Here is a 12,485-nt window from a genome sequence, read left to right as displayed (position 1 = left end):
GACAGCAAACAGAGCGTGCTGCCATGGGAATAAAAAGGAGCCCCTGACAAAGAGTGATTACCCATTAATTCCTTAAAAAGCACATCCAGACCTTGCTCTCCAGCATGAAGACAAAATTTCAAACAAACACAGCTCACACTGGGCTATTTCTTTAACCAGCAGCATTAGAGAGATGTAAATGTTTAGTGTGTGTAACACACTGCTGCTGAGCACATTTACACACTGACCAGAGCTGCTCTGAACCCCTCTGAGACACCACAATCCTTCCTTCCACCTTTCCTCAGGAGGGGAAAATCCAAAATTCCTGCAATTCTGTACATTTACACACTGAGCTGCTCTATGAACCCCTCTGAAACACCACAATCCTTCCTTCCACCTTTCCTCAGGAGGGGAAAATCCAAAATTCCTGCAATTCTGTACATTTACACACTGAGCTGCTCTCTGAACCCTCTGGGACACCACAATCCTTCCTTCCATTTCTCCTCAGGAGAGGGAAAAACCCTGAAATTCCTGCAATTCTGTACATTTCCACACTGACCAGAGCTGCTCTGAACCTGTCTGAGACACCACAATCCTTCCTTCCTTTCTCCTCAGTAGGGAAATCCTTAAAATTCCTGCAATGCTGTACATTTACACACTGAACCCCTCTGAAACACCACAATCCTTCCTTCCTTCCTCCTCAGGAGGAAAAAACCCTAAAATTCCTGCAATTCTGTACATTTACACACTGAGCTGCTCTCTGAACCCTCTGATACACCACAATCCTTCCTTCCTTTCTCCTCAGGAGGGAAATCCTTAAAATTCCTGCAATGCTGGTATCTAAACCCCTCAGTTTTGGTTGTGGACATTCAGAGGCAGGCTCCAAGCCCAGCTGAGAGCAAGGCACCTTCACTGCCATTCCCTGAAACCCCACAGGTTTCACGTTCCCCTCAATTTCCTCTCTGAGAGTTTCTGCACTGGAAAACAGAGGCAAACATCAGTAATAACCCAACAGGTATTGATCCTATTACCCTGAAGTTATTTTTGGTAAGCTTTAAGGCAAACAGTGATCAATACTCAATGATACTTTTACCTAATTTTTACCAATATCATGGAATCACAGAAGGGTTTGGGTTGAAATCATCTCAATCTCATTCCAGCCCCCTGCCTTGAGCAGGGATGCCCCAAACTGCTCCTATTCCCTTTTATCCCACAAACCAGAGCACTTGCACCCTACACACCAGCCTGGGGTTTCCTTCACCTCCAAGTCCCCTGCTGCCACCCCCAGGTGATCTCTGAGAAACAGTTTATCAAACTTGGAATAACTGCAAGTTTTCTGGTTGAGCAGGCTGGAGATGCCCATGAAAGTTCCACATCTTCCACTGAAAAGTTCATCTGAAATCCCAAACTCCAGTCAGCAATTGCACATTGGATACAAACCCCAGGACAGCAAAGCTGCAGGATTAAATTTCCCTGCTCAATCTTCATTCCTTAAACTACACCATACAAACAAAGCTTCACCTCTTCAGGTTGTCTCACTGCTTTAACCCCAGAGCTCTCCATACAAGTGGGGTGAAAAGTAAATTTATCAACAAACTGATCAATTTATCAAATTATTAATTCATTTATCAACAAATTGATCAATTTTTCCTACTCAAAATAAGCTATTTCTAGGCCAACCTGAAGTCAGCTTTCCAATCTACCTGAGCCAAGAACAGAATTAAAATTAAGAAAACAATTTAAATATACTAAATATTTCACTTGTTAAACATTATATTCAAATTGGGACATTTTCAAAAAGGATTTTTTATCTTTAACATTGAGACCCAGAAGCTGGAAGTACAGAAGTGTAGTGGGAAATGTGCAGACTCATCCTGCAAAGCCTCAGGCTCAGTGAGTAACACCTCTGCCAGCACTCGCAGGAAGAAGTGGCACAAAGCTCAGAAGCTAATTTGGTCAGAAGCCTCAGCCCCATCCCCTCCCTCTCTGCACACAAACACTTTTTTTAGACAACACTCCCAAGAGCAAAAGTGTCAACTCGAGCAGCAGCTTTTGTTTTCTTGGGCAGTTAACCCTTTCAGTCCCACAGAGCTGCTTCCCCCTGCTGTGGGATGGACAGAGGACAGGTGAGGAGTCACACACAGAGCAGGAAACCAGAGTATGCCCACCAGAATTCCCACCCCTGAGAGCTGAAATTCACCCACTGCTTCATTCCCAATTTATTCTGAAAAGTGAGCATTTCAGTCATTAGCAAAGTTGATAAATGCATTTTTCTACTGATTTGGAAAAGACTTAATCTAAACAGCTCTGATTCCTGACTTCTCTTGCATAGAGTGTCCTCTGAAAAGACTGGATTAATTCTCAAGTAATGCAGGGCACTGGGAAAACCATAGAAATCCAAATACTGAGTGGAAACCAACACATCCATGTCGTGGAAGGGGACCAGGACACCAGCTGGTTCATCACAGGTCTGGTTCATTGAAAAAAGCATCAAACACTTATACAGCAAATAATAAGCTTATGAATATTCTGTAAGCTAAGCAATCTATTGGTTAAACTATTCCATGAACTCTTCCTCATTCCTTAGGGGTTACATCTCTCTTTTCTCATGTCTCTTTCACTATTTGTTATTACACTACAGCTAGGCCCAAGGACACGCTATCTCACAGGTGCAGGACTTGGAATTAGCCACGGTTTTGTATTTTTCCAGTCTCTAGCAGCTAAATTCCCAACACATCCATACCAAAGCTTTCGAGGACAACTGCACTCAGCTTCCCTAAGGAGTTCCCAACACTCAAAGGAAGGAAGCTGGAGGAAACCCACAAGAAACAGAAGATGCACCAGTGGAAAGGGCTCTGGAACCACTTCTCTGTTTCACTTTTGGCCATATCAAGTTTTTTCCAACCTTTCTTAAAAAAGAAATAATCACAAGAAGCACCTGCCCCACGCTTGCCTTCCACAAACTGCTGAACTGTGCCTGCAGGTCAAAAAATGTGCTAAGGGTTGGGTCAGGGAGGAGAGGGAGGGGAAAGTGAATCAAATGGGGCTGCTCCATCCTAACAATTCACACTGGAAGGGGGGAAATCCACCCTGGAGAGGTGGGCAGGCCCTGGGCTGCCCCTGGATCCCTGGCAGTGCCAAGGCCAGGCTGGACAGGGCTGGCATCAACCCAGGACCATGGAAGGTGTCCCTGCCAGGGCAGGGGTGGCACTGGATGGGCTTCAATTTTTGTGTTTCTTTCTGCAGCACCCAACAGAAAAGAAGGAGTAATCATTTCTCTAAATAACTTCAATTCAGAAAAGGAAACAATGTTATTTCAGCCATTCCATGTCAAATTAGACATGAAACAACTGGGAGATATCCCAAATATCACCCCAAGTGCAACAGCAGTAGTGGCTGAGAACATGAGCAATCTCTCATCCTGTAAATAATGATTACTCACTATTTATGAGCATATGGACACACAACTGTCACTGTCTGTGAAATGTCAAAAACCCCACAGCAACTCAAACTCTGGATTTTAAAGCTACAGTTATTTACACAAGTGCCCAGCCTACCAGAACATGAATATAAACTAATTATTAAAAATTAAATTATTGTTAGAACAATAAACTGAATTATTTTAAAATCCTTTTGGAAGAGTTGTTGGTGGTACTAGAAGAGAAATTTGTATTTACTGGGGAGCACCTTCACCCCAGCATTCACACCCAGAGTTTGTATTTAACTGAGGTGCACACACACCCACAAATTCCAGCAGGGAATCTGCATTTTACAGAGTTTTTAACAAATGGTGTTTTCATTGCCAGTGATGCTACCTGGAGTGCTGGAGACCTGAGGAACTGCACAGAAATCCCTCACTTTATAAAACACAATGTCAGAGATTGGCACTACAGTCTGGACAACTTAGAGAAATTAAAACACATGTATAGTAATTGACAGGAATCATTAAAAATTCACAGGAATTATTAAAAATTTAACTACAAAATTCCATTTTAAACCAAATACCTTTAACTCAAGAAACATGAATGATTATTTTGGTGACTTTCTGCAGTATCAGTGTCTCCCTTAACCACCCAGTCTCCGGATGCCCCTGCAGACAGAGGGGTTTGTTTCCATCCCAGGCTGGCACAGTTTGTTTCATGCAACACAGACCGGGCTGAGATGCACCAAGTGCGAGCTGCAGCCAGAGAAACGGCACAGAGCTGAGAAAAACAAACGATAAATTCCAATGTAAACAACAGCAACCAGGCAGCAAGGGGGAGGACAGGGAGCGTTCTGCGGGCTGGGAACAGATCCGAGGGTGAATGCTCGGTGTGTCCCTCGGGACAGGGGACGGCGTCTCCCTGATGGAGAGCCTCGAGTGATGCTGAGCCACTGAAAGGACACAAAGAGTCTCACACTGAACAATGGGGAGGTGCTGAGCACCCAAACTCGAGAGACCACAGGTGTAAATGTGTTAATCACAATTAGAACTGCACAAAGGAAATCAGGGAAATGAACAAGTCTGATTTTTTGCTGCAAATTTCTGCTCCCTTACATTTGTAGCACTTCACCTGCCACGGACAGGGAGAGTACTTTAATCTATTTCAGCCCCACTATGCTGTGATTATTATACATTAACAAGCAGGAATTTTCAAAATGCATCAAAAAAATTTTAAGTAGTATGCAAAATGTACCAAAAATCAAAGCCTTTAAATAGTATATTCTCAAATACTTTAATACCTTGACTCGAAACTAGTCAACAGTACTTTCAAAATTATGTCAAAATTATGACAGTCTATGCTGATAACACTTTTAGTCTCACAAAATTATTCTTCCTACTTCTTACACCCTTTTATAGACAGGAATTCAGTTCTATTCATTCTTCTCTACTTGTATTAGAAACTTTAGTTCTACAATTGATCTTCACCTCCACTGGCTTTTAGGACATAATGTAACATGTAGTTACATTTTAGGACACTCAAGATTTATGTAAATATTAAATGAGTCATTTACCTTTCGAAAAGGTGAAGTGTTGGAATGATAAATATGCTATGGCATAAACAAGGCATTGTTTATTAGCCTTGTTGGCAAAATAAATTACAAATAACCTTTTGAACATCCAGCATCAGTCAAAATGATCTTTCTGATGAAAAATAATTATGAAAAGAGGTTACTATAAACAGATTTAATGTCTGTTGATCCAAACATTGTTCGAGCAGGACATTTCAACCGGTTTCAGTCAAAACAGAAATTGCACCAAGCTGCTTCCTGCTCGGTTTTGCCAAGCGGGAGCCCTGTGAAGTCTGGCACTCAGTAAATCCAAGGAAGCCCCAGCTATTTCTTTCCAAGGTTTCCTTAAATTGCAGGAAAAGGAAAGCAAAGCCTGCTCCCCGCGTTCCAGACGCCCCAGGGCCGAGGCCCTGAGCTCGGGAGGCCGATTCCCAATCGCTCTCCTGAGCTTTTGTCATGGAACTGCCCTCCCGCCCAGGAGCCTTCCCAGCAGGGAAAGCTGCTGCACAATGTCCCCGGTGTGACTCAATGACAGCTCCGGGCACGGACCCGCCCGGGCAGCGCTGCCCGCTGACCCCGCAGCAAACGCGGCTTTATCCGAACCACCGTGCGGGGCTAACGCAGGGCTGAGCCGTCACCCCGGCGGGACACCGCTTCATCCCTGTCCCCAGGGCTCAGCAAAGCGCAGCTTTATCTGAACCACCGTGCGGGGCTAACACAGGGGCTGAGCCGTCACCTCACCGGGACACCGCTCCCATCCCTGTCCCCAGTGCTCAGCAAAGCGCAGCTTTATCTAAACCACCGTGCGGGGCTAACACAGGGCTGAGCTGTCACCTCACCGTGACACCGCTCCACCCCTGTCCCCAGCGCTCCCCGTGAAAGGAGGCACCATCCTCCGGCTGACCCGCACAGCCTCTGGCCTGCAGCAAACGCGGCTTTATCCCAATCACCGTGCGGGGCTAACACAGGGCTGAGCTGTCACCTCGCCGTGACACCACTCCCATCCCTGTCCTCACGAAATGATGCACCATCCACCATCACCCTTTCTCAAAACCCCCAAAAGCAGAATGTCCCCTCCACCCGCAGGTCGGTTCCTCTGGCTCAGCTCACTCGGGGATCAATGACATTTATGCCGGGTTGAGCTGATATCCCAAGCACTTGTGACAGGTTTGCTGATAGGTGTTAATGTGATAAGCCCTAATAAACTGCTCGTGAGGTAGAGACTGGAGAGCAAATCTCGGTCGTGTGTAACTTCAGCCACAACAAATTAAAGTGGAGCTCCTCAGTTTGAGAGCTCCCCAGAGCCCAGCTGGCCGAGGTTAATTCTGATTCACGTTATCACACGGGACATTAAACACGGCCAGAGCTGCTGCAGGTGACAGCACAGCAAGGATAAAGGATCAGAGCTGGAAACTGAAACAATGCCTGGGAAATGGAACTGAAATGGGCACTTGGGAGGAACTGCACAGGGCAATGGGACTTGGAGAAGGGAGAGAAGCACAGGAGGTGAAGGCAGGGAAAGATCTCAAACAAAACTGAAGTTCAGAGTTCTGTGAATAAAAATCACAGCCCAGCATTTTGCTGCCTAATGCCAAACATACTTCAGCAATCTCAGCAGCTCCAAATACTCCCCAAGTAAGTAAATAAATACAGGTGCTTAATCTAACTGAGGAAAAACTTACACTGGGAACTTCACTTCCCCAGCAGATAACCCAGCTGATTTTAGCCAAACAAACCCAATTCCTCTCCTAAGCAAAGCATGCTCTTGATTTCAGCTGGTTTTGCATGGAAACACAACCCTGGGAGTTTCTCACACAGATTCCCATGCAGTCTTTCTGAGGGATTTCTGTTCCACAGAATATTTGCATGGTTGGAGCTGAAGTTATCCTCTGTTGGCCTCCAGTTTTTCTCACTGCTGTCTGAGCTTCTTTGTTCCACAAAGCCTCTCGTTTGTAGGAACTCTGAGGGTTCAACCACAGGTTATGAGTGCACAGCCCACACACAAACATCCAGCTAAGAGCAGGTTCTGTCCGTGTGGGCAGTGATTTATGTGTATTTGTGTTTTTAAACCCAGACCCGAGTGCATCACACAGCAGCAGGCAGGTACTGCTGAGCAGCAGCTTAAGTAAATGCTCACACATTTGATACTCTCCCAGTTCCCTGTAGCAGAGGGAAATGTTCATTAGGGATATTTCTGCTGATACAGTTTTAACAGGAAAACCAGGACTTGTGCTAAGCTAAAAGCTTCCTGCTTTGAAAGGAGAATGAAAAAGCTGTTCCAGGAGTATCACCACCTCAAAGCCCGAGGATGAGCACTTCAAGTTCCAGCATTACAAAAGAAACTGAATGAAACAAGAAAAAAAAAACAAATTTCAAGTTAACTACTTCCAGTCAAAATAATCAGAAGCGAACGCTGTATTTAATGATCAGAGAAGGCTCATCCCGAGGTGATCCCTGTCGGGCTGGGAAGGAAAGTCCCTTCCCACGGGTCCGGAGTCAGCATTTCTGCAGCGCCAAAGCGTCCTTAAGCTGCCATTCCTGCACTTTTCCTCTCTGTCCCCTCGGGCTGTGCTGCCGTGCCCAGCTCAAGTGTAAATGAAGGGATGTGCAAACGAGCGCTGAGATGAAGGCTCAGATAGCTCCGACCCGGCAATGCCGGGATCACCCATTCCCACCGCATTTTCAGCTTCCTCACGCCTGCGGTGAATTCACTTCCCGTGTGAATGTGCCTCATTACCGAGCACCATTCCACCTCACAGCGCAACTCGGCAACCTCAGTAACAGCTACTCACACAAAAACACGGCTATGTGCTAAAAAACAAACCCAGGGCTTATCTAGCCTGCAACTTTCTCTCTTTCCAGTCAAAACAATTCATTAGCATTAGGAAATACGAGTCTTACTCATCAGGAGAAAAAAGCGAAGCCACAAGTGTCCCTGCTCAGTTTCTGACCTCCCAAAAGGAACTTCCCTGCTCAACAGCACCGTTCTCTCAGTGAGCTTAAAAACAAACCCACACAATCTTCTGCCTCAGGTTTAATTTCGAGTAAATTATAAACATTTGTAACATAAACATTGCTACACAAGAGAAACCTAATTCTTTCACAGCTGGAATCTCCAAGTGAGAGAAATGAGCTGCTGATTTGTGAAACGCTGCGAGTGGATATAAATCTCTGAGATACTCATACAGAAACACTTCCAGAATATTCATCCCAAATAAATGGACCAAAATCTGCACTTTTATATGTACAAAAGATCAATCATCAGCTAATTAAACCACACGCCTGCACCAGCGAGGCTGGGTTGTAAAGAACAGGGCAGACACGTCGCCCGAGCGTTTGAAATGCTGTAAATCTGTAAATAATGTTGATTTCCAGTGGGATATATCCCGGAAGGTGCTGTCTGACCCCGGGACACCCTGTGCTAACAGACCTTGGTGGCGCCAGAGGAGCACGAGCAGAGGATGGAGAGCAGCAGCCACCCCGAGCCTGCAAACAACTTCCACTCGGGAAACAGACCCCAGAAATGAGGGGGCAGAAATGTCTGTGCAGAGATTTCCTCTCCCTCCAAAAGTCTCTTCCCAAATACATCAAATGGATCACAGCAGTACTTGCTACGAATTAAAGCTGTTCAGGTATTTCTCAAATATTTAACTACTGACACCCACAACAGTAGTTCCTAGATTTAAAAAAATATTTCATATAATTTTTTTTAAAGTATTAATTAAGAATTATCTGTGCTACACTGGGAGAAGAACAAGCCATGAATGAAACCATCAGCACATGGCAATAATCAGAATAATCTAAGAATAGCAGTTTATAATCTTGCCTGGCTGATGCATCTCGCACTATGTTTATACATTGCTTCAGTCATTTCATTTTGAGACTATTACATAATATATCAAACAGAGCCACATGTCAGGGCTGAGAAAACAAACCTCACTCACACAGAAAAACAACTTTGTAGGACAACACTAAAGTAGTTTTATTGAAGTATAAATCTAATCTTCTCAATCATTTAAGCAGCTTGTTTGCTTGAACTCTTACAGCAATTTTCCATTAACAACTTTGTTTTAAACATGATTTATCAAAATAACAGCCATTTTAAAGAACTAATTTCAATATTTAATGCGAACATAGCGCTGTAAGACAGATTCTCGAGGCTGAGCAAACCAAATTAGTCTCCAATGTTGCTTCATTAGTACCCCAGTGTTGTTCCTTTTAACTACAGTCCCAGCTTCTAGCAGCGTTACTCTTGGGGAATTCCTGCAGTTTTGACACACAGTAAATTAAAAAATAAAAGCCCACCATGCTAAGACAGAGGATTCCTTTTAATACCAACAGTCAGGTGAGAAAAAGCAGCGAGGAAAGCGCGGAGCCTCCTTTGACAGCTGTAACCCCGGAAAAGCCAATCCACAGGCACAGAGGTTTGGCTGAGGCGGAGACACGGATTCATTGAGGAAATTCTGGAGGGTGCATTTACTATCGGCTCTGCAAGTACAGACACATCAGGCGACAGCCTCTGTCTGAGCTTACACAAGTCCCAGGAGCAGAAAATAAACCTTACTCTTACAGAAAAATGTTTGAAGATCAGCAAGACAAAGCAGTACGTTCCGAGGACACCAGAGCTGCGTGCGAGCGCTTTCTAAGCTGTCCTGCTGCTCACCAAAACCCCCACAAACTTCTATTTACCTCAGCGCACAAAAGCTTTTCCACCCTTTAGCACTACGAGCAGAACACACACCACACGTCCAGCCACGCTGAACACCGGCTGGCTGATTTGGAAACAACATTAAAGCTCCGAGGCTCCACACAACGCTGAGCCTGTGCCATGCGATGCACAGCGAGCAGCAGCAGCACCAACCAGCGGTGTTAAATAACCCCGAGCAGCACCGGGGTGGCTGCAGGAACACAGACACCGTCCCACACCGGAGCCAAAGCCGCTGTGCTTTGCTGTCCCTGCAGCCCCACATGTGCACAGTGTGTGTGTGTACAGCGCTGTGCCCTCAGCCCCACATGTGCACTGTGTGTGTGTGTGTGTGTGTGTGTGTGTGTGTACAGCGCTGTGCCCTCAGCCCCACATGTGCACTGTGTGTGTGTGTGTGTGTGTACAGCGCTGTGCCCTCAGTCCCACATGTGCACTGTGTGTGTGTGTGTGTACAGTGCTGTGCCCTCAGCCTCACATGTGCACTGTGTGTGTGTGTGTGTGTGTACAGCGCTGTGCCCTCAGTCCCACATGTGCACTGTGTGTGTGTGTACAGTGCTGTGCCCTCAGCCTCACATGTGCACAGTGTGTGTGTGTGTGTGTGTGTACAGCGCCGTGCCCTCAGCCCCACATGTGCACTGTGTGTGTGTGTGTGTGTACAGCGCCGTGCCCTCAGCCCCACATGTGCACTGTGTGTGTGTGTGTGTGTACAGCGCTGTGCCCTCAGCCCCACATGTGCACTGTGTGTGTGTGTGTGTACAGCGCTGTGCCCTCAGCCTCACATGTGCACTGTGTGTGTGTGTGTGTGTACAGCGCTGTGCCCTCAGCCCCACATGTGCAGTGTGTGTGTGTACAGCGCTGTGCCCTCAGCCCCACATGTGCACTGTGTGTGTGTGTACAGCGCTGTGCCCTCAGCCCCACATGTGCACTGTGTGTGTGTGTGTGTGTGTGTACAGCGCCGTGCCCTCAGCCCCACATGTGCACAGTGTGTGTGTGTACAGCGCCGTGCCCTCAGCCCCACGTGTGCACAGTGTGTGTGTGTACAGCGCTGTGCCCTCAGCCCCACATGTGCACTGTGTGTGTGTGTGTGTGTGTGTGTGTGTGTGTACAGCGCCGTGCCCTCAGCCCCACATGTGCACGAACGCACGGACTGACAGCGGCCCGAACCGCGACACGGAGCTGCCGCCGGGCTCGGTGACACCCGGCCGGAGGAGAGGGAGAAGGGAGAAGCTGGCCCGGAGCCGCTCGTTCCCCGTGGAGCGGCTCAGCACAGCACCCAGCACGATCACGCCGCCACCACCTCCCCAGCCCGAGCGACTTGACAGCCACTCACTACAGGCTTGGCAGGAGTAGTATCAGCTTTAGTCCACAACGCGCCGAGCACCCCGAGCCGCTCCACCGGGCCGGCATCCCGAGCCCGCTGCAGTAGCCCCGGCATGCCGAGCACCCCGCACCGGCACAGCCCGAGCCCGCTCCGGCATCCCCGAGCCGCCGCTCCGGCAGTCCGGCTCCGATACTCTGCACTCCGCCGCTCCGGCACGGCGAGCCGCTGTGCCGCTCGGACATCCCGAGAGGGCTCCGGCACCCCGAGCTGACAATCCGAGCTGACACCCCGAGCCGGCTCCGGCACGCCGCGCCGCACGCTCCACCGCTCTGACATCCCGAGCCGCTCCGGCAGCCGGAGCCTGTCCGGCAGCGCGCCCCGCTCCGCCGGGCCGGCGCCGCGCTCCGCCGCTCTGACACCGCGCTCCGCCACCGCGCTCCGCTCCGCGCCGCCGGCCCGTCCCGTCCCGCCGCGCTCACGCCGAGCCCCCCCCGCTCACCCGCGCCCGGGACGCGCAGCAGAAGATGGCGGACGGCGGCAGGGCCCGCTCGCGGCGCCGGACCGCGGCTTACGCTGCGCCGTTTGCGCAGCGCCCCGAGCGTCCCGCGGCGGAGCGAGCGTAGCGCGCTTGGTGAATACCGGCGGCCGGTTCCCCGTGCGGGGGGTGCCTGTAAACAATGGTGCCCCCCCTGCGCCGCGCTCCCTTACCGATTCTTCCTCCTTCTCCATCCCCGTGGGCATCTGCGGCACGGCCCGGTTGATGGAGACGCAGTCGTTGAGGTCGGGCATGTCCTTGCCGCGGTAGATGGGCAGCGGTTTGGCGGCGTCTAGCGCCCGGGCGCGGAAGGAGAGTTTGCTCATTGTCTCCCCCTCACAATAACACCCCGGGGCCGGGCGGGCGGGGGGGGGGGGGGGGGGCCTTCAGTGCGGCCTCGCCGCCGCCTCCCAGCCGCTCCCGCGCCGCGCCCGCGCCACCATGGAGGGTCCCGCCGCCCCGGCGCAGCTCCCGGCGGGGCCGCCCGTAGCCCGCAGCGCACGCCCCGCAGCCCTAGATCCGCGCCGGGCTCGCTCGGTCCGCTCCCTGCGCCATGGCAAACATGGCGGACATTAACCACAGCCGCTCGGCCCTCCCGGCAGCCCGCGCGGCGGGAGCGGCGCTGCGCGCGCAGCCGAGGGCGGGAGGCTGAGGGAGCCTCAGGGAGCCTGAGGGGGGCGGCGGGACCGGGCGGGAGCGGAGCAGGAGCGGAGCGCTCCGAGCGTCCCGAGCTGGCCCGCCGTGTCCCCGCCGGCTGCCCACAGTGTCACCGCAGTGTCCCTGCAGCGTGCCCGCCGTGTCCCTGCTGTGTCCCCTCCCGGTGCCCACAGTGTGCCTAGGATGCTCACGGTGCACTCACAGTGTGCCTACAGTGTCCCCGCAGTGCCTCCGCGGTGTCCCCGCTGTCTCTCCACAGTGTCCCTGTATTGTCCCCACAGTCTCTTCCCGATGTC

General features: G+C 50.0%; 1 protein-coding gene across 1 annotated transcript in view; it reads right to left on the bottom strand.

Moving 5' to 3' along the window:
• The window catches only part of EPC2 (enhancer of polycomb homolog 2), a 38,268-nt gene extending 26,388 nt beyond the window's left edge, over nt 1-11,880 (bottom strand). The window contains exon 1 of the mRNA XM_058028322.1: nt 11,706-11,880. Coding sequence (XP_057884305.1) covers nt 11,706-11,858 — 153 coding nt within the window. The 5' untranslated portion in view covers nt 11,859-11,880. The remainder of the gene's footprint in view (nt 1-11,705) is intronic.
• Nucleotides 11,881-12,485: the final 605 nt, after the last annotated feature.

Source organism: Melospiza georgiana, chromosome 7 (assembly GCF_028018845.1).
Source record: "Melospiza georgiana isolate bMelGeo1 chromosome 7, bMelGeo1.pri, whole genome shotgun sequence".
NCBI lineage: Eukaryota > Metazoa > Chordata > Aves > Passeriformes > Passerellidae > Melospiza > Melospiza georgiana.
Note: the sequence above shows the minus strand (reverse complement) of the source record. Positions and strands in the feature narration are given on the sequence as shown.